The sequence below is a fragment of the Anarhichas minor genome, unplaced genomic scaffold, assembly GCF_050575085.1.
Source record: "Anarhichas minor isolate MPS153535 unplaced genomic scaffold, ASM5057508v1 ptg000007l, whole genome shotgun sequence".
Taxonomy (NCBI): domain Eukaryota; kingdom Metazoa; phylum Chordata; class Actinopteri; order Perciformes; family Anarhichadidae; genus Anarhichas; species Anarhichas minor.
The window spans coordinates 12,801,369-12,821,752 of NW_027466453.1; the positions used below are offsets into that span (position 1 = coordinate 12,801,369).

The window sequence follows — 20,384 nt, forward strand, 5'->3', positions numbered from 1 at the left end:
CAATGGTGACTGAAGCCGATTTGTGCAACTACAAAGTGCTTTTGCCCCAAACTGCTTCCAATGTCAGTCTGTCAGTTACACATTTAAGATGCTGAAAAGCTGATTTGTTTGTGTCAGCAAATTTGTGCGGACTGCATGAATGAAAACATCAAGGTAAAATATTTTTCATAAAGTAATTCAATATAACCCGCAATATCTGAGAGGCTCAGTAGACACTAACCGTGAATGTGTATTTTCAACTGCATTTCAGTCGGTTTCTTCCATTGAGAAGAAGTCATTTCTATTGATTGCTTTTCCAGGCATCATTTAATATGATACACATTCACTTGTAAATATCGACCTCTCCCTGCTGCCTCGACAGTTGTGCCATAAATACTTTAAAAGCAAGCTTGTGAAAAGATATGAAATGTTGTGAAACTGTAAATAAAGGCTGGATTTTTTTTTTTTTTTTTTTTTAAAGAGGGTAAATGTGGTTGAAATAATTCAAACTCTGGAAAGTTGTGCACTTTGTCAAAACAGAGCGGGAATGATTCAATTTCAAGTGGAAGTAGTCTTCAGTATTTATGGGCATACAGCATGCTGGCCTCACCTGACCCATAATCTAATTTGTGATTGATTGGACATGACTAATTCTGCTGTAATTAACAGGCAGCAAGAAAAACAAAACATGTTCAACTTCCTTCTTAGCTGCAGTCGTTAACATTAAGCAGGATGCCTCGACAGTGCTGATCACATACTGCCACCTGCTGGAGTTACTGTACGGATGTAACATGAGCGGACGTGCAGTTGTTTAAAAGACTCACAGCCAGCGTTGGGACAAAGTTGTCTTTATTTTAGCTTGATTAAATGGCAATGATACAAACCTCAAATCAAACATTCAACAGAATACCAAAAGAAAATGGCACAACTAATAAGAAACAAAATGAGGACAAAATACCCACTATACATTTAAGTATGTACAACTCTGATAAATAAAGCAATACTGTCTAGAATTATGATTGTTTTGCATTCTTCCGTGTTTCTGTAGGATCAGTGCGCTGAGAGGAGCAGAGTGAGGATAGAGACCAGCAGCCACAGATGAGAGACTGTAGACCAGAGTAGAAAAGATGAACAACTCAGGGCTGCGTTTGCAAAAATTGTACCTCAACGCAGTTTTTTTTTTTTTTTTATAGTTGCCATCTGACAAAATGACGCATCACTGCCTCGGTGTGACCAACCATCCACCCTGACCTCCATCGTATGGTTGACCACAGTGCGTTCCTCAGACGACTAGTAGTTCTGTATTGTTTCACATCACACTTTGGATCCTGAGACGGGGACAGCCCATTCTTCTCCAGGCATAGCTCCAATGAACCACACCGCTTTAAAGCCTCTACAACAATATGTCATATATTATGTCTTATACATAAACAACCTGAAGCACACAGTACAACTATCAATGAGGCCGGGCCGACGGCTGGAAATGACATGTGATTTGTTTTACCATTAAATAGGTAACCCTCTACAAAGAAAACTAATTAAACAGGCAGGAAACCAAATATTAAATGTTTGACCGGGAGAAGAAATCGGTGAATTACGGTCGCTAACCAGCAGCTTTTCTCATCACATTTCATCTCGAGTGCCAGGCACCGTGCAGCAGTGACAACGAAATTAAGTAACAGGAAGCGGTTTTGTGTTTAGAAACAAAATAAGAGAAAATGTATAGGAGGAGAAAATAAAAAAGGGGGCCACTAGTTCTAATTTCCAGACAACCTAAGGCCTCAAAAAGAAGCCCAGGGTGATGAACACTCGTCCCTTTAAGGACTCTAATCCCCAGGATGCATCTCCAGGACCTTCAGGAAATTAACAGTGAGAGCCAGATCAAACACGAAGACCCCGTCCAGACCAGCAGACACCTCCGTCTGCAGCCGCGTCACATTTACAAAAGCAGTTCAGTCTGGCACACGGCTTTCGTGCCTCACATGGCCGTCGTGTTGTGAACAGAATCCTCGTCAACGCCGACACACGGAAAGTTTCAGAACATCATAACAATCTCCTGAGTGGCAACTTTTTTTTTCCAAGTTTTTCTTTTCTTTTTTCTATAAAATAACAAACGTTGGCGAATCAAACCCTCCCTCCCTCCCTCCCACACCCTCCCTCGAGAGACCTTTCATTTTCTACAAAAGCAAACAAACAAGACTTTAAGATGAATTGACATTTAAAGCTGTAAAAATAGACACGTATTACCGTAACGTATTAAAGCACATCAGAAAAGGTCTTTTCTTTTTGAAAAGCGAGGAACATTTTGGTTGAAGTGCCACACTTGGTCAGACCTGCTGAGTTTAAAACGATGTGTGCTACTCGGGAGCGGCATGAACGTTTGCATGGTGTGTGTGTGTGTGTGCACAATGTGTATGGGAATTGTGTTCGTTTTTTTTAAAGCATCTTCAAAGAGGATTTTGCCGAGATACACAGCGAGCTTTCCTTTACGACCTCATAGACAGAGAGCACACGAAGCTGACGGAGAAAGAGAGACGGGAGGTTAAGAAGGTGCTTCGGCCATGACTCTCATCTAGAAACCCCAGCATGCTTCCCATTGTTCTGGCCTGTAGGGGCCCAAAGCCAGTCCTAGTATGTATCCTGGAGAAATCCCCCGGAGAGGTCTGAGGCAGACCTCAGCCGCGGCGTCTGCGGATGCCGGGACCCCCTTCTGCTCTGTCAAGTGCAACATCTGGAGTGCTGAGCAGCTCTAGTGCCTCTTCATGGACGACACCTTCTTCTTCCTGGCTGCCAGCATTTCGTAAAAGGGGTCCCTGCTGATGGCGGCTCTGTGGGAACAGATGCAAAGGACAACGTCAGCGAGCAGAACGGCGCAAGTGTGCAAATTGCTGCACTTATGCGGGACTGTGATGTTAGACGTGGTGCATTTGCATGAAAGTAGGGATCACTTTTTCAGTTTTTATTGTAATTTATGTGTGAACGTGTGTGATTTAAGTCCAATTAGGTTGTAGAAATAGCATCTGCAATACCCGACGGTTTTTTTTTTTTTTTACGTACTTAGAAGGAAGTGCTCTGGATAATCTACAACCATGGAGGAGAGATGAAGAGGAGGCACGCTGGGAGAGCCGTGAGGCAAAGATACTTATGTGTAGAGTTAATGACTGCAATTTGAATGTGTAGTTTCCAACCCTTATGCTGAGTGAAGGAGAAAAACCATTTACTTGATGCTGTTCATCCATTCCTCTTTCTCCTCAGCAGTGGGGGCCGAGATGCGGTAGAAGGTGTGGTTGCCCTCCACCACGCGTCCGTCAGCCTCGGTCTTGCACGCTTTTATCACCTGGTCCTTGTTGTCGGGAATGAAAAGCTCGAAGCAGTTCTGCAGAAGTGAAGAGGATGCAGGTTAGAAGTGATGCCAAGACAAGAATAACTGTATTCATCAAAAAGGCAATAAACTATTAGCTCATGAAATCCCTCTTTATGGCACACTGTTCATATACTGCTTCATATAATGTGGTGAGTAAGTTACTGGCTGCTAATATGGTTGTGTGTGTAAATGCAACTGCCTATCAAGCAGTCAATTACTGTGAGTGTAATCCCAGGAGGAACCCGTAGAGGGAGCTGTACTCACAGGCTTCTTATCCTCCACCTCCTTGATGCTCAGGTTCTCCAGTGGGATGATTCCTCTGGGCTCTTTGTCCTGGACAAATATTGAAATATGTGAGAGACGGTGTGCAGAGGGCGCAGATGATTCTCTGGGGGGGCCTGAGAAAAGTGAGCTGTACTCACTGTGGTGTACTCAAAGTAGTACAGACAGTTGTCTGTGAGGATGAACCACCTCCTCTTCCAGGTTTTAACTCGTCCCCCTGCGGAGCAAACAGCCGGCGTCAGAGAGGCTCAGCAAGAGAAAAGAAAAAGAGAGAGAGAAACGAGCACCGAAGCACCGGGTCGAGCAGCGGACAGGCAGACAGATGTATGGGCAGACAGACAGATGACGGCTCCACAGGACTCCTTTTACCCAGAACATCCCGCTATTCACCCTGATCCACCATCGCACCATGCGCTCGCCTTCACCACAGCCGCATAGCCTTTAGAACTACTTATTCAATTCGCCTTTTAGCTACTTTCACACCAACATTTTAATGACCGGTCCAGGCCAAGTTCATAGACGCCATATTAAGGCTAACTCTTGTCAATGTGATGCTGTACAATACAGCTGTGTGTGTCTATGAATGTCTGCTCACTTGATCCATGATTCTCTTTCCTTTAGTTGCTGACTCAGAAGGATCGATAGATGGTATACATATCTATGTAGGAGGATTATACACATGTATACCTCTCTTCTAGTTACTCTCTTTGGTTTAGTTTAAGCCCTCCGATGACTATAAGAGGGGTGAATGTGGAAAGTAAACAGTCAGTAAGGATTAAAGTTCTCTTTCAGGCCCAGTGGGGGGGGGGGGGGGGGGGGCTCTCTCTAGTTAACTTTGTACCCCGCTGGTCTGTAGCTGACCTCTGACCCCCCTTTGTCACCCATACTTCCTGTGAGGGGAAACCCGATCACAGTAGCAGATGGCCCCTCTCACGCTGGGAAGATGGGATGCCAACCAAATGAAGAGCGGCAAGAAGCCCAGCGCCTGGAGCTATGCTGGGATTCTCTACAGGCATCTCAGACTTGAATTTCCTGTTTTGGCTTCGTTAAGTAACTTCTCGTTCATATAGGAGCAGTGTCCAGTGAGACCATGACACACAGACCTAAGCCTTGTCTAGACTATCCCACCACCAGTGATAGAAAGAAGCTACGTGAAACCCATCTACCGGGATAGAGGAGGCTGTGAGGAGGTTTATATACAGACATGTAGAACACACGTGTATTATCATATAACAGCGGTAGCACTGTATATGATATGCCATCATATCACAAGATGCCATGATAGGTCAAACACTTCAGCCTACGCTTGTTATAATCTACAGACGCCATCGACACACGCTTCACTCGACGGGCAGAGGTGGAGAAGCCCCTCTCGCCATCTCCACCCGTCAGTGTGTTGCAACAGAGAAGCAGACAAACAGAAAACACGAGACGCGATGGCAGAATCACACAGCTGACTGGCTCGAGAGTCGATTGGGTTGTTTTGGAGGTTGTGCGAGCGGTTTCGTGGTCAACGTGTGTTCCCGTCACTCCCAAGAAAAAAAAAAAAAAAAAGAGAGAGGGGGGGGACCTCCTCCCCGTGCAAGAATGTCTGGGACGAGGCGGGACGTCCCAGCGGATTGTTGCAGAGATGTGTGGGACGGTGCTGGGCCGGAGTGGAGCTGAGCGGGAGGGGGGGGGGGGTCGCCCATGCAAGACGGGACTGTGTGGGAGGCTGGGCAAGTAGAGGTTCAGAGGGAACAAGTCATACCTAGTTGTTGATAGTTTTACGAGTCCTTTTTGTAAATGATTTACCTCAACAGGATGAATTATAAACAGATTCTCTTTTTGTTTTGTTTTTGTTTGTTAAACCAGCCCTGAATCCCTTTGGGCACACTCCTCTGCCCACGCTTCTCTCCCACAGTCCGGTCCAGCACCACACCGTTACCCTTCAGATCCATTTACAGCATCAGATAAGGAGAGCAGAGCCACGCTGTGGAAAAGGTGCAGTATTCCCTTTCCATGCGACCAGAGAGCAAACAACAAGTAGCCAATGGGTAAATGGGTTCATGATAAATTTGGAGAGTCAAGCAAACAGTCCCTTTGTTGTGTTCTCTGTATGGAAAAAAAGGTATAATGCAGCTTCCAAAAAAAAAAAAAAACAAGATCAAAGAGAATGACCACCGCAGCATAGAGAGGAAAAAAAAGGTCAAACTGCTCAGTGGAGCGGTCACAAAGCGTCGGCTCCCCCGAGCCCACAGAGATAAAAGAGAGTGGACGAACCACCAGCTCAATGACAGACTGAACAGACAAACATCTGGAGTTCAAATGAGTCAATGGAGAGACGCAAAATAAAAAAAATCTACAGACAAAACAACCTGCGTGAACGTATAAAAAAAAATGAGGAAGAGAACAAAAGCATGGCGGACCACCAAAAGCACCCGAGAGCTGAGAGATGGACTAGCGTTTGGGAAGAGCAGGTGTACATACCTCCTGAGGAAAGACAACAGCCAAAATCATGGGAACAAACAAACGAAGAGGAAAAGAAAACAAAAAAAAAATTAAAATTAAATGATAAGGAATTATTGCACCACAGTCCTGTTAATCTGGTTCCAGGGAGGCTTTGATGCACTGCTTTACAGCTTTCATTTTCTGGATTTTTGCAATGAGGGTGAACAGGTTTTCCACCTGCTGTTATTACACCAGCCCACATGGGGGAGTTCTACTCATTGTCACTGTAAAGCACTACATGAAATATCGCCTCCACTTCGGTCCATTTCTGTTGCATCCAGCAATTTACCTTCCACCCTGATTGTGTTACTCAAATCTGCCAACGTGGAGTCATTGGAGAGAGAGTCATTCCTCCCTTTCTTGGTGTAGTTTGTTGTAAAGATTCACAGTGATTGGAAGACTCAATTGTACTTCTACACTGCTTCTACTGCTTTTTCGTTTTTATTAAATTCATTGTGAATCTGTACAACAGAGAGAGATCTCAGAGGAAACAAGAGGATGAAGAGTTCAGGGCACCAGGGTTGCGCTTTTCTGCTTGTAGAGCGATTGCGTGACCAGTGAGAGTAACAGCTGACGTCCTGTGAAACACTTTTAACGATACAGGTACGTGTGTGTGTGTATGTGTGTGTGCCGGAACATATGTTAAAGTCAGAATTTAGCAAGAGGTCAGGACAAAAAGGCCCTTAAAACGTCAAGAAACACTGCTAAAAATTTATTTTTAACACTAAGACAACTCCTTTGTTGTTAAAAAAAGTCCAAGGCCTGCTGGGAGTTTCACATCTCCATTAAAATCAGGATCAAACTGATGTGTATGTGCATTGTGTTTGTGTGTGTGCATACACTTTATTTACAAAAGCTACTAAAGTCAGTATTTGTGCGCGTGCTTGCATGTCAGCGTATGAATATGCTCCGTCATAAATATTTCAAAGGCCTCCACATGTCTCATGGCCACATTCATAATACATGAAAGCTGGCAGAGATGTCTTCAGATGTCTCGAGTGGAGTGTGTACAAACCTATACACACACACACACACACACACACACACACACACACACACACACACACACACACACACACACACACACACACACACACACACACACACACACACACACACACACACACACACACACACACACACACACACACAGGTTATTGACCTCACTTTGTGCCACCTTGAGATCATTTACCAATATGTGCTGCTGTGAAAACACAACACGAGGTAATCTATCAGCACTGATGAGAGCACCATTATTTTTGGGAAGATCACCATGAGCCCAAATAACTGTGTTCATGTATCCCCCCCCCCCCCCACTCCCCACTCACCCAGTTTTAGCAGCCAGCCCTCTCTGTCTGGGTTGAAGAAGGTGTGTGTGAGGTCGTTGCCGTCGTCCTCTGGGATTTTGAAAGGCTCATTCTTGATGCTGTCGTACAGATTCTACAAAAAAAAATAAAAATAAAAAATTGTTGACTGTGAATCCAGAGCAGGTTTGAGGAGAAATCCCTCACGAGGAGAGGAATAACTTTTGAGTTCTAAAGCCGTACTGACCCTGAGCAGGTCCTCGGGTAAGTCTCCTCCATCGTTGATTCCTCTGTTCATGGAGATGAATCGTTCCACAGAAGGCTTGTCCTTCACATTCGGGTTGTGGAGGCTGGTGTTCAGCATGATGATGGCAAACGAGAGGATGTAACAGGTGTCTGTAACACACACACACACAAACGAGATCACACACACACACACGAGAGGGATGAGGAAATAGGTTGCCGTTTACCATAAAACGTCTGCCAGTGTTTAATTCAGTGTTTAAATATGAATGTAAATGAGCCGAGCTGAAAGGACTGCACTTAGGGGACCACAGTCAAACAGAGAGGAACAGATAGGCGAGGCTTCGTTAGCGAGGAGAGTGGGTGGGTGGGAGTGAATGGCTGCGAGTGGGCAGCTAAGTATGCGTGTGTGTTTCTGGATAAGCACTTTGATCTGTGTGTGCGTGTTTGCTAAAAGACGGCGTGGCCAGCACGCGGCTGACGCAGCAGCACTTTATCTGGCCCGTTAGGCTGTTGAGAAGACCCCATGCATTATTCACATCCATCTGCATCCATGTTAGAGGCAGGCGGCTGTCTGCTGTGGGCATTGTTTCCCAAAAGCCAGACACCCTTCCAGAGCACGGTTCACATCAGCAGACTTTCCGTCTGCTAAACAAAGCAGTTGAGATGCCATTTCCTTAGGCGCGCCATTAGATCTCAGTGCGATATGGAAAACTAAGTGCTCCAGGGAGTCCAACAGAGAGTTACAATAGTTATTAGCTATACTTCAGACTTTATCAACCAACTATTGAGACAGAAGACAAACGGAAGTAATTTTGTCCTTAGTTTCACTGCGCACACATTCACAGCTTTTGGGCTTTTTATGGCGTGACGGCGCTACCTGTGGACTGGAAAACGCCAGGGTTGCACCGGCAGTAGCGCTGTGCGAAGGACTCCATCATTCGGTCGATCTTCTGAGCTTCTCCCGGTAGCCGAAAACTCCACAGGAACTGTCTGTCAGGGGACACCGGTCATTAGTCAGCAACAGACTCACGTCCACGATGAAAAGGCTGAATGACTGAAACTGACAGCTGCATCTTCAGGAGACTGTATCACACATGATTTACATAAAAAGAGGGCGGGGCAAAGCTCAGAGGGTCCAGTCAAGGACTTGGTGAGACCTGAAGATGCTAGCTCCTGGGGAGATGCTGTCTTACCTTAGGGCCTGAACCAGGTTGAGGTCTGTGAACTCATGAAGCTCCACAAAGGCGTGAAGGACTTCGAGATTGAAGTCATCTCTGCAGGAGACAAAACATGGCAACATGGCTTATTGGTCAGCATTTCAAACAATTGTTTGTTCTATAAAATGTCAGAAAATTGTCAATAATGTCCATCACAAGCACAAAATGACCAAAATTTATTTCTAGTTTGGTCCGACCCCAGTTCAAAACCAAAAAAATCTCAACTGCCTCATCATACAAGACAAAGAAAAGCAGCAGAATCCTCACAATGAGAAGACAGGATCACCAATTTAGCACTGCACTCACGAGGGACAGTTAAAAAAATACATGTAGTTATACTCCCCAAGACCTGTAAACACACTAAAACGCGTTCCCCTTTAAAATCATTATTCAATCCATTAAAAAGTGTTAATAATAAATACATTTTTGTTGATGGATTAGTCGTCTAAGTGTTGAAGCTCAAAAAAGATCATAACCTCCAATGAAATCTATAAAAGTGGATTTTAAGGATTTATTTGGCAGATGCTGAGGAAGGCCAAAACTAAACCATGCTCATTTAGAAGCTCTTCCTAAAAGTTTGATCACTGCCTCATTTGAAAAGTAGTCCCCATCAGGAGCGTGTCTGAGGACCGAGGTCTGTGACACGCTGCGTACTCCCATCAAACAGCCACCACCTCCCTTTAATTTACCCTCTAATCTCCATCATGACATCATTCTCGGCCTGCAGAGTAAATGATCTGCCCTGTGGGACCATGTGGAGGCTCTGAGGGGCTCTCGCTGACAGAGTCGTATCCAGTCACCAGCGTTCCCAGTGGACGAGTGACCAATCGCGTCTCAAGGCTCTCGCGCTGCTGCTCCGGCACCTCCTTACGGAATCAAGAACACTCGGAGAGCTAGATAACAATGAAACTAGGAGCATCCATCAACGGCCTGAACTCCATTTCCTGGTTTGACCTCAAAGACCACACCCTGACTGTAGTCCCTGAGCGGTGCGTAATGTACATCAGGCCTAACACCATTTCCTGTGTTATGCGTTGGCCGTGCCGAGGACGGTCTCAGCTCTCGAGTGAAATCTGTAACTGCCCTCAAACGCGTGCATTCCCGAGTCGTGAGTCTCTTGATCTTATGAATGAGAATGAGTAAGATAATCAAAGCCAGATGGAGGCTGTTGAGTAACGGACATCGTCACGAGAGAACGCTCTAAACGTGGGACCAATAATCCGAAAAGGATGGGCGTGTGCCTAACCGAGAGGAAACGGCAATACGGAAAATATGCACTCGCTACTCCGTGCTTTTATCAAGCACATGGATGTGTGCTGGTGAGTCATGACGGTTCGATAAGAGGGAAAAGTCTTCATCCTGACCTCTCTCCGAGGTAATCCCCGATGGCCGTTTTGTTGAGGCCCTCGCCCTTGTAGAGGAATTGAGCGATGTCGTCGCTGGTATTCTTCAGCAAGTCGTTCTCGATCAGGAACTGGATCCCCTAAAGAGAGAGAGACGGGGCCCCGGGTTACTTCCTGCTTCAGAGAACATGTGGGACAAATGACCGTTTCTGAAGAATCACAACAGTGTCTTCCACCTACCTTTTTGGGGTCCATGTTAAATTTCTTGCGCCCCATGGCCACCTGTTTATTTCTCTGCATGTTTTTCCTGAAACATAAGGGAGTAGATGGTTGTTGGTTGTTCTTAACGTGAAAATAATGTTGTACATGAACAAAAGAGCTGTTTCTTTATTGATTAATCAGACTTTTTTTAAGCATTTGGTCGATAAAATGTTATAAAACTGTACAATAAATACCAATTTCAACAACCCGAAATCAAGGTAATGTCTTTAAATTGCTTCTTTAGTCAGACAAACTGAATATTTAGATTTTATTTCATTAATTTCCTGACAGTTTCCATTAACATTTTTCATTTGTTGGGCAGAGGCCGGCTTCTCCCCCCCCCCCCTCCACATTGACGACAAAGCGTTGATTAAGCGTTTTAACATCACGCATATGGGAACGTCTCATTTCTCAGGACTCAAGTTATTCAGGGGGTCAAAGTTCACTCAAAAGAGTCCGCCGTCACCATGGCGAGAGGTCACAGCTGATTCACTCGCAGCAAACATTCCTCTCGGCTCTCGTCCGCCAAAACCAACACTCGACAGCAGCACGAGCTGCGTGTACTTTATTCAAGAAATAGATGGAGCTCTGATCACAAGAAGGTGCTGCGACCTCTTAATGGGCTTTTTAGATCCACGAAAGATTCTTCGGCAGCTGATGGGATCCCTTATCCACTTGAGTAGACCAAACATCAGCCCTCCCTCCCCCCCCGGGGACCGTGCATTGTCTGCCTCTGCCCGTACACCCACTGCATTATTCAATGAGGCCTCCCATCATGGTGGGTGCGCCTGATGAAACATTTAAAACTGCCTTAAAAGCAGAGCCAATTTGGGAAGCGTTTTTCAGTGGGATGGGAGAGCCGGACCTGCCCATCAAACATGAATAATTGACAGTTTAATTTGCTAAGTTAATAGAAGGCAAACTTAGGAAGCCAATTTAGGCAAAACAGAGAGGGACATGTGTGTCTTTAGGGAGGGGGGGGGGGGGGGGGGCGGCGTCAGATCCCTTTTTCCTTACCTCTCCTCAGTGGATCCCAAGTTCTCGATCTCACTCGTCACTTCTGCGATCTCATCCTTCAGCCGCTGCAGAAAAGACACAGACGTTGGTGTTAAAATGTCAAGAGAATAAATTCATCATCGGCCTGCTAATTTCCCTGTCACCAGGAGGCGTGCGTGACCCGACACAAAACAACATGCAAAGCATTTTGCGTTGCTCTATTAAAGCGTGCCGAGGGAGAGGCCATCATCTCTGAATCACCTTTATTTGTCTATAAGCCAGGTGGCCTTTTATCACGTCCAGGAAACACTCACAACGGAACCGTCGGCTCAACACGGGGAGCAGAGTCAGTTCCGATGGGCTGAAACTTCACACACACACACACACACCGCTGCACAACTAAAAACAGACAGCAGCTGTCTTTATCTACATCAACGTGTTTCCGTATGCATGTTCTCTCAAACAACCCTCTCATCCTGAATTCGATTAGGCAGAGAACATTCATGGATAACCTCAATACAAATGGAGTAAGAAGAAAGCGTAAAAGTGGATTATATTTTTGTGAAGCGTTTTAGTGATTAATGGCCTTAGAGGCAGATTTAGCTGATCGAGCCGGGACCGCTGGTGCCAGACTGGCGCAGTCGGGGCATTACGGCGGCTAGAGGATCGAGAGGCTGACGCCAGCGTGATGACAGTGAGGAATAACGGCACAAAAGAAGTCCTGTGTACAGACGGAGCTTATTATTGGTCATGTGAGGCGGCAGCTCTTCAAGTAAAAAGGCTACAATCATCGCGTGTCTCCATTCATATCTAGCTGCAGTGTTAGTTTATAATTCCTCACGCATAATACCAACTCACTTTGGGCCAAACCACAAAGTGAACATCTGTGTTTTCAAGAAGGCCCTGCGCAATCACAACACATTCCTCAGATGCTTGCCTCCGCAAACAAAAGGCCGTGTTCATGCAGGGGAGTGGGTGGCTGAGGTGGGGGGGGGGGACCATGGACCGGGGGCAGCGGTGGTGGCCGAAGAGGTGGGGGGGAAGGGCAGCGATGGTGGGTCAGGCTCATAAAAGAGAAGGTGATTATGCCTCTGATGTTTGTCTGTCAGTCTGCTGGGACATCTGGAAGCCAACTCTCTTCTGGGGCAGGACAGTTGTGTGTCGTTTGCTTACCGAGCTGGTTATTGAGTGACAGAACTGAACCTGAGCAGCTCGCTTCAATAATCAGCTCTGCTCTCGGGTCAAGGCAACAGCCCAAAAAAAAATTACCACGAGCCACGGACAGGAATCAAACAAACCACTTTAGGGAAATTCAGCCAAGCTGATTTGAATCCTGGCTTTCTTTGGAAATCAGAGAGTACACGAGGGATATTCAGCTGGCTGCGTGAGCACGTTCCTCATAAAGAGCTTAATCCTATTTTAGCTGTATGCTTATCGTATTCATTTTAGACTCGAGTTATATTCAAACACCACATTTCAATAAAAACACCCGTAAGAGACACAGAACATCTACAACAACACAAATGGCTCAACAGTTACCAGCAATGGTTTGCTAAACGCGAGCTTTTTGGCAGGAAATACCTCACATTCCACTCGGGGTGAAATATTTTAAGTGCTTCTTGTAAAAGAGACATTTGTACAGATGGATAAGAGGTATTCATATATTTAACAAGTTGTAGTTTTAGCTGAAGTTACTGGAAGTGAGCCAAATAATAATAATAAAAATGAAGATTATTTTGCCCCTTGAGCCTATAAAGTGTCAATTAGCATAGTTTCCATGAAATATACAAGCTTTTACAGCCAGTCAAAGTAACTGAAATGGGTTGCAGTAAGAAAGCTTAAGAAGTCAACACATGGAGGTCTTTTTTTCTTCTGTGTCATAAGCTATGTACATACAAACAGCCCCCGCATCCTGTTCCATTATTACCTGAATGTCCTCCATCAGCTCCTGCTTGCGCCGGCGGATATTCTCCAGCTCCTGCTTCTCCTCTGGGGTGAGGTCGTCCGGCACTGGGGGGGGAGAGAGATGAGAGAGAGAGAGAGAGGATGAAGGGTTAGTCGCCCAAAATACATAATGCACCTTAATCCTTCTCTATGCATATCTATCCCCTGAGGCGTGTCCCTCCGGCCATCTCAGTGCACAGAAATAACATCATAATTCCCCCTTGATATCAGAAAGGGATTGAATGCCCACGGCAAGGGGCTCAGCAGATCGATCGATCGATCGATCGATCTATCTATCTATCTATCTATCTATCTATCTATCTATCTATCTATCTATCTATCTATCTATCTATGTGACATCTATGTGACATGTGACTTTAAGACAAAAGGAACCACAAGTGAAAAAATGCTGACTCATTTCCAGGGCGTCGGCGCTGAGCATCGACGCCCGAGTAGCACAAATGTGACAAAAGTCCTCCCGTCGCTCACACTATAGGCCGCTATAATTAGCTCTGTGCCGAGGACTGAGGGGCAGCGCAACGTGTCCTGCTTGATGGACAATTAGTTTGTGTGTGTGCAAGCCTTACCTGCACTACAAGCATGGCGGGACACCACTAGTATTAACACAAGCAGCACAATCTGCTCTGGAGGCAGTTTGCCTTTACTCTTTCGGCATCTTATTTCTGAATCAGTCTCTATTTTAAAACATAGTTATTCTTGCATCAGAATTACTTGTAATTACCCTTTAAATAAGGCAATAATTGCTTGCTTGAGTCAAAATCTTTGAGAGGATACAGCTAAAATACAACTTTCTATGCTTCTATAAAAACGTTTGAAATGATTGGAGGGAAGGGATTTCATTCTCTTAGCGTTTCCAAAAACGTGCATGATCCAATGTGCAACAACAATGATCTGTTTTAGTGAATGATTAATTCTCCTGTGAAATAAAGTGAAAGCCTGCGTCCTCTGAGGTGTGACAATCCAACCATTTGGCCTTTCTGCAGCAAAATAACTGCTGCAAAGCGTTGTTTGGAGGACACTCGCATTGAAAAACTGTTGCAGCATCACAAAACTAGAGATATTTAGCATGAGTCGCAATTAAACCCAGCGAACCCCGACAGCGCCATGAGCTGCTCGAGTCCCAGCGGTCATGTAGGTAAAATCACTCAGTGACTCTTTCTCTGATTCCCCCAGTGGCCAATCACAAGCCACCTCCTCTCCTCCCCTCATTGTCTCAGCAGCAGGGTTCAAAGGGTTAAAGGAGACGAGGGTTGACTCTGCCAACGGTTAGCTGGGTAATGGTTATAGAGAGATGGAACACAAGGTATTATATTACTCATTTCACAACTCTATGATACCAACAATGACCCGGAAAAAAACCTCTCCCTCAGACTTTTTCTTTACTCTCCTGAATAAAAACATTAATTAAATATTGGTCCGACATAATCCTAACAAAACAGCAAAAAATTCCAGACTAAATGTGGCGCAGTGTACCTGCAGTAAGAGGTCAGCGGAATGAAGGTTACAAAAACTAAACTAAATCTAACACAGCAATCAATAAAGCAAAGGGAAGCCAGCCACCCGGAGAGTAAGAGCTTCATTGCGCCTTCAAACACACACGAACATTCATAATTTCACAATTAGCGAAACGCAAGATCAGCTCATTTCATTTGACCGTAAAGATTTTATCCAAGTGTAAAATCCTAAATAAATGATATCCTTGAAAAATAAAACATGTGCTGCATAACGGGGAGCGCTTATTGTAATAAAATAAGGTATGCCAACCTCAACATCGTGAGGCAAATACCCACGACAGTCACTGCAATGTCGGCTAATATTTACCACGGGGATAACGGACAATAGAAGAGCGACACAAGAGCCTTACAGCAGGCCGTTAGGGAGCTGCAATACAGAGCCATGTTGTTTTCCAGACTACATAAAGACCGAGATGCACACACACAAAACACAGTGCAGACAGGTTTGAGAATATGTGTTCTGCTAGCATTTAATGAGCCCGTCTCCAGATCGACTGGGCGAGTTAATGTCACGCTGAGTGAACCCAGAGCGGGCTGCGAGTTCAACGGCACAAACCAGAGCAACGGGGAGGATGAGCTTAACGCAGGAAGTTCACTCCTCTTTCTGGAAATGTGATGTCAGGTCGGGCGGCTAACGGATGCTGAAAGGAGCCAGAAGAAGACAGCCGGAGACACAACCCACAGCGTTTCAGTCTTAATAAAAGAGGACCACAAAGTGAAGGACTGACAGCAGAGAAGAGCTGCAGAACAGGACTGTAATTATATAGAAACTTATCATTTGAGCATGTAAATCATATGTTCCCTATGCATCCTTCAAGAGCACAAACAAGGACCTTAGGAAACCAGTATCTTGCAGATGCATGATGACACCACCGGTCCCGGGATTAAAGGGCCAGATTTACTACCCGGCCACCGCACACGTCATCTGTTGTTACCCACACGATCAGATCTATTCGAGAAGCCGGTCAGGTACACACACACACACACACACACACACACACACCACTGCCTTCCCGATTCCACCCGAAATAATCAAGACTACATCAGGGAAGGGAGAGGCCCCGCCAACGCACGTGCCAGAGGTGGGCACCAAGTGGGTGTCATTTCCCAGAACACAGCAGATGAGGGGAGAACCCATCCGCTTAAATAAATGCTGAGCGCTGCTCGTTTCCCTTCCGTCTGGCAGAGCTGCTTGGCCGTCATTCGGCAAACGTCTGCACCGGTAAGGCCGGCGAAAAGAGGCCGTCATCAGAAAACTGACAGGAAATGACAAAGACACGAGACGGACAGGGTAAATAAGGTCGAGAAAGAGAGATGGAGAGAATCTGTTTCTGTGGTGAAAGCTAATTATCCTAATTAAAGACTTGTCAGATGTACTGACACCGTAATAATAGAATCCATCCAAATAACAACACCCATCTCTTGCTGATGCAGTGATACGAGTTTGAAGAGCAAATTATATGAGAGGAAGTGTTGTTTTTCACAACATGTACCACTCCTCTTCTGCCCTGTCGATATCTGACTTTAGGGGCCTCTCAGAAGCAGAGGGGCCCTACAGCGATGAATGTAGTGATTTCCACAGGCTGACAAGAGAAACACCGGGCGCCCACATCTTCACTCCTTCAGGGACTCGCTATGCCTGGAAAGCAGACGGAGGCGTGCAGTCGTGCACATAGACCTCCACGCGACGTGCACGCACACATGCTTAACACCCACACACACACACACTGACGCCCGGGGCCGACACAGTGCGTCTCCCATCGTGCCTGGTGCTGTGTCAGCGCTCAGCAACTTGCTTTTTGTTTCAGCTTTCAAACGCTAACACTGTCTGACTGGAACTGTCCAGATTGTGATATTCAGACTGAATCCATTACATTCTTGCAAAAATGTTTGAAATATAGAGAGAGGATCAACCGAAGTAAGTATCGGGGAGCAAGGCAGGACAAGTGCCAAATCCGGGACAGTGTAACCTGATCTCTGGCCTGGACCTCATTACTACCAAGTGCTGTTTTACCTAAATTTATGACTCGAAACACTCGATAATTTCCCTTTGAGTATAGCCAGTACAGCTCTTGAATTGGCACATCCCTTTCCCTTCTTACAAAACATTTGTGCATTTAACATTTTACACCTTTTATCCTACAATTGTTTTACATTTTGACACCATGTGTCCTTATCTTTTGCTTTTCAGAGAGTCTGCAGAGTTCCTAGATGAAGTAGTTTCTAGTGAGGGCTGGGTCAGCGGAGAGCACAGGGGAGGAGACATCGAGGGAGATACCAATTATAGCTCCCTCTCCCACAGCGGCACAGCCCACTAATACACATCCTGATTGCCGTCCTGGCAGAAGGGACAGACTTCTCATTTCCACCCAGATCACTGAGGAACTCTCCTTGGAAAATAAGGAAATTAGAATTCTTGAGTGCTTAGGATCTCTCAGCCCCCCCCCCCCCCCCCTCCCCCCTCCCTGCAGATGTGACCCAATTTAGGGAGCTCCTCCAAAAAATATGCATTAACTAAATAAGCTCCTCACCAGTTGTGTCAGCTGCCGCTGACACAACTGCTGGACAGGGTCCCAAGACACACATTTAGGTGGACTTAAAGACAGGTCAGAATGGGGAAATGACACCGTTTAATGTGACGCTGGGTCTATTATCTCTACATCTACTGGACCAGATGGAGACATCAATGCATCTATTATGCTACAACGCTGCCTATGATCTGCTGACTGAGGGAATATGCAAAAAGACGCACATCCATTTCTGCAGCCACGTGTCTGTGTGTCTGTACATAAGTATATTTTGATCTGTTCCTCACACTTAACATTCGGCCTGATTACCCTTACTCTTCATCTTCTATCATCTCTCCCCGATCTTCTCCTTTATACTCGCCTCTCTTCCAGTTTCTAGCCAATCTTAGCAGCTTCGTCCAGCCCTCCTCCCCTCCTCCTGTTCCTTAAGGCTTTTGTTGCTGCTGTGCAGCTTTTGTTGTTACGGTTTCATGGATAGTTCCCTTTTTTAAACTGCAGAATGCACCCTGAAGGTCTCTGTAGGCTCCGATCAATCGACCCCGAGCCTAAACCAATGAGAGCGCTAACTGTAACAAGACACAGTCTACTTCATGATGAATTTTAATGCATTCAGCACAATACACATACAAACGATTATGTGAGCTGGTATGGGGGCACACACACACACACACACACACACACACACACACACACACACACACACACACACACACACACTAAAGTCTATTAAAATGGCCCTAAGCTTTCTGATCTTTCCTGCTGCTTGAACAACAAAGGGTGATTTAAAACGTGAACATCTCATCCGCTGATCTCTGATCTGAGACTGAATCTCATTACTACAGTAAACCCCATGGGGACTCTCCCTCATATATATTTGAAAGCACACACACACACACACACACACATCTTCTGAACCAGAAAGCTTGTAACAAAGTGGAACACGGGGTTGTGAAGGAATGCCTTCTTTAATAAGGGCACCGGCCTAAGAACTTCTTCACCTCTGACCTTCAGATCCACTGCTGCCAAACACAAAAACAGAAACCCAAAACATGCATCAAAGAGCCACAAAGCGTCCAACCTGACCTGGCCTGAGGGTAGGAGGTAGGAGGTAGGAGGTAGGAGGAGAGATAACGGGAGAAGGAGCCTTGTGTTTGGCCGGGGCGGCGTGGGACGGCGAGTGGCAGGAGAACACAGAGACAGTGGGACGATCACAGCTTTCCCTTTGTGTCTGCATTGGCCTCTCAGGACATTCCTCAACAGGGCCCAGGCAGGGGGAGTGATGGCTGAAGCATCCTTGGCTTGTACTTGTTACATTACTCGTTGGTCGTCCCAGCTGGCTTTTGTGCCACCGAGTAAAATTGCAGTCCGACTTCTGCAGCCCCGCTCGTGAAGCGTTTACCTCCGTTTGCACTTTTACATACGATCCTGAAGAGTCAAACAAATATATGCCTCCATACGGACACACCTCACCCCCACTGACAGCACAACACTGCCCAGTCGTTAGCCTGCTGCACCAGCACTCAATCATCTTAACCACAACACAACAAACCAGGCTGCCGAATGACAGGACGGCCCAGCAGACGACAAGTCAGACCACCAGCACTTCAAATGATTCTCATCCTAGTTGCTTTTCATCCTCGCTGATTTAATCTTCAATACTGTCAAAGTGTGGCTGGGGGGGGGGGGGGGGGGGGGAACACAGAGTCCCGCATGACAGCAAAGTACCAGAGATGACAAGCTAACACAAACAGACCTGTGGAAAACAACGCCAGATCAATTCAACAAATAAAAACACACGATCGTCAGCAAATCTAAGTGCTAACCTGTGAGAGAAATCCTCCAAAATGTCAATTGTGTGTCCTTCCAGGGAGCTCCTCTTCTCTCTTACTCTTCCTTGTTATATATATATATATATATATATATATATATATATATATATATATATATATAAAAAATTAAAAATAAAAGACCCAGCAGTCTGTTTTTCTGTCAGCTCCTGTGGCTTAACGCAGGCGAGCTGGACGTCCACATGACCAGCGGCAGAGAGAAGGAGCCGGCTCCTCCGGTCAGGGAGACAGATACAGCTCAGCTATCAGCTCCCAGCATGCTCCCAGCACACTGACAGCCCGTCTGGGGAAGGAGCCTTACTCACTACCTCCCTTCCTCCCTCCTCTCCCTCCCTCCTCTCTACTCACTCTTTCAATGTTGCTGTCACTGCCATTAACATGGAGGCTCCACCCAGTGGTCATTCCTTTCTCTGCCTCCACACACACACACACACACACACACACAGAGGGCAATATAAAAGGTCTATACCACAACTACCACAACTTTCTTTCAAAACCGATGTATATGATTACATATGTTGAGTTGTGTTTGTTGATCAAAACATATTGCTGTTTTACACACAACCTTAATAGAGCAGCTGCAGGGATGACGACGTTTTGTACGCCGACCCCGGAAGTTAGCATCGCACTTGTTCCTTCGACAACAAGCCAACAGGAGTTTTCCATTGGATTCTGGGTTATCACAGAAACACAACTTTATGACACACGTTTTGTTCAGCAAGACAATCTTCTAAAGCTAACGTTAGACTAGAACTACACCACGGTCTCATGAGTGTAAACACAAAGAGGCTGTGAAGGCGGACTAGTCGGACTGATGACGTTTTGTAGTCTCATTTAGCCACTTGCTTTAACCACAGACCATATTTCAGGCATTTAATCAATTTATCCATCCAAAAAACACAAATGAACTTTGAGACGAGGGAACCAGAGGTGCAAAAATGCTGACTCAGTCCCGGGTTTTAGGACTCATTCCTGCAGGATTACAAGATTAACAACCTGCTCAAAAGAAACGTACACAAACAAACAGTGTTTTCAGAGGGTAATACGG

The 20,384-nt window shown here is 45.8% G+C and overlaps 1 protein-coding gene across 7 annotated transcripts in view; it reads right to left on the reverse strand.

Moving 5' to 3' along the window:
• Positions 1 to 811: 811 nt before the first annotated feature.
• cyth1a (cytohesin 1a) overlaps positions 812 to 20,384 on the reverse strand; it is a 37,123-nt gene continuing 17,550 nt past the window's right edge. For 3 of the 7 annotated variants that reach the window (XM_076085922.1, XM_076085920.1, XM_076085921.1), the window contains exons 2-13: positions 13,410 to 13,492; positions 11,504 to 11,568; positions 10,466 to 10,532; positions 10,247 to 10,365; positions 8,859 to 8,939; positions 8,543 to 8,655; positions 7,667 to 7,815; positions 7,443 to 7,555; positions 3,766 to 3,844; positions 3,608 to 3,676; positions 3,201 to 3,355; positions 812 to 2,807 (exon numbers count right to left, since the gene is read on the reverse strand). In XM_076085922.1, coding sequence (XP_075942037.1) covers positions 2,729 to 2,807; positions 3,201 to 3,355; positions 3,608 to 3,676; positions 3,766 to 3,844; positions 7,443 to 7,555; positions 7,667 to 7,815; positions 8,543 to 8,655; positions 8,859 to 8,939; positions 10,247 to 10,365; positions 10,466 to 10,532; positions 11,504 to 11,568; positions 13,410 to 13,492 — 1,172 coding nt within the window. In that variant the 3' untranslated portion in view covers positions 812 to 2,728. Of the gene's footprint in view, positions 2,808 to 3,196; positions 3,356 to 3,607; positions 3,677 to 3,765; positions 3,845 to 6,094; positions 6,098 to 6,537; positions 7,131 to 7,442; positions 7,556 to 7,666; positions 7,816 to 8,542; positions 8,656 to 8,858; positions 8,940 to 10,246; positions 10,366 to 10,465; positions 10,533 to 11,503; positions 11,569 to 13,409; positions 13,493 to 20,384 lie in introns of those variants that run through there. The other 4 variants (XM_076085917.1, XM_076085918.1, XM_076085923.1 and 1 more) reach the window with 4 other exon arrangements.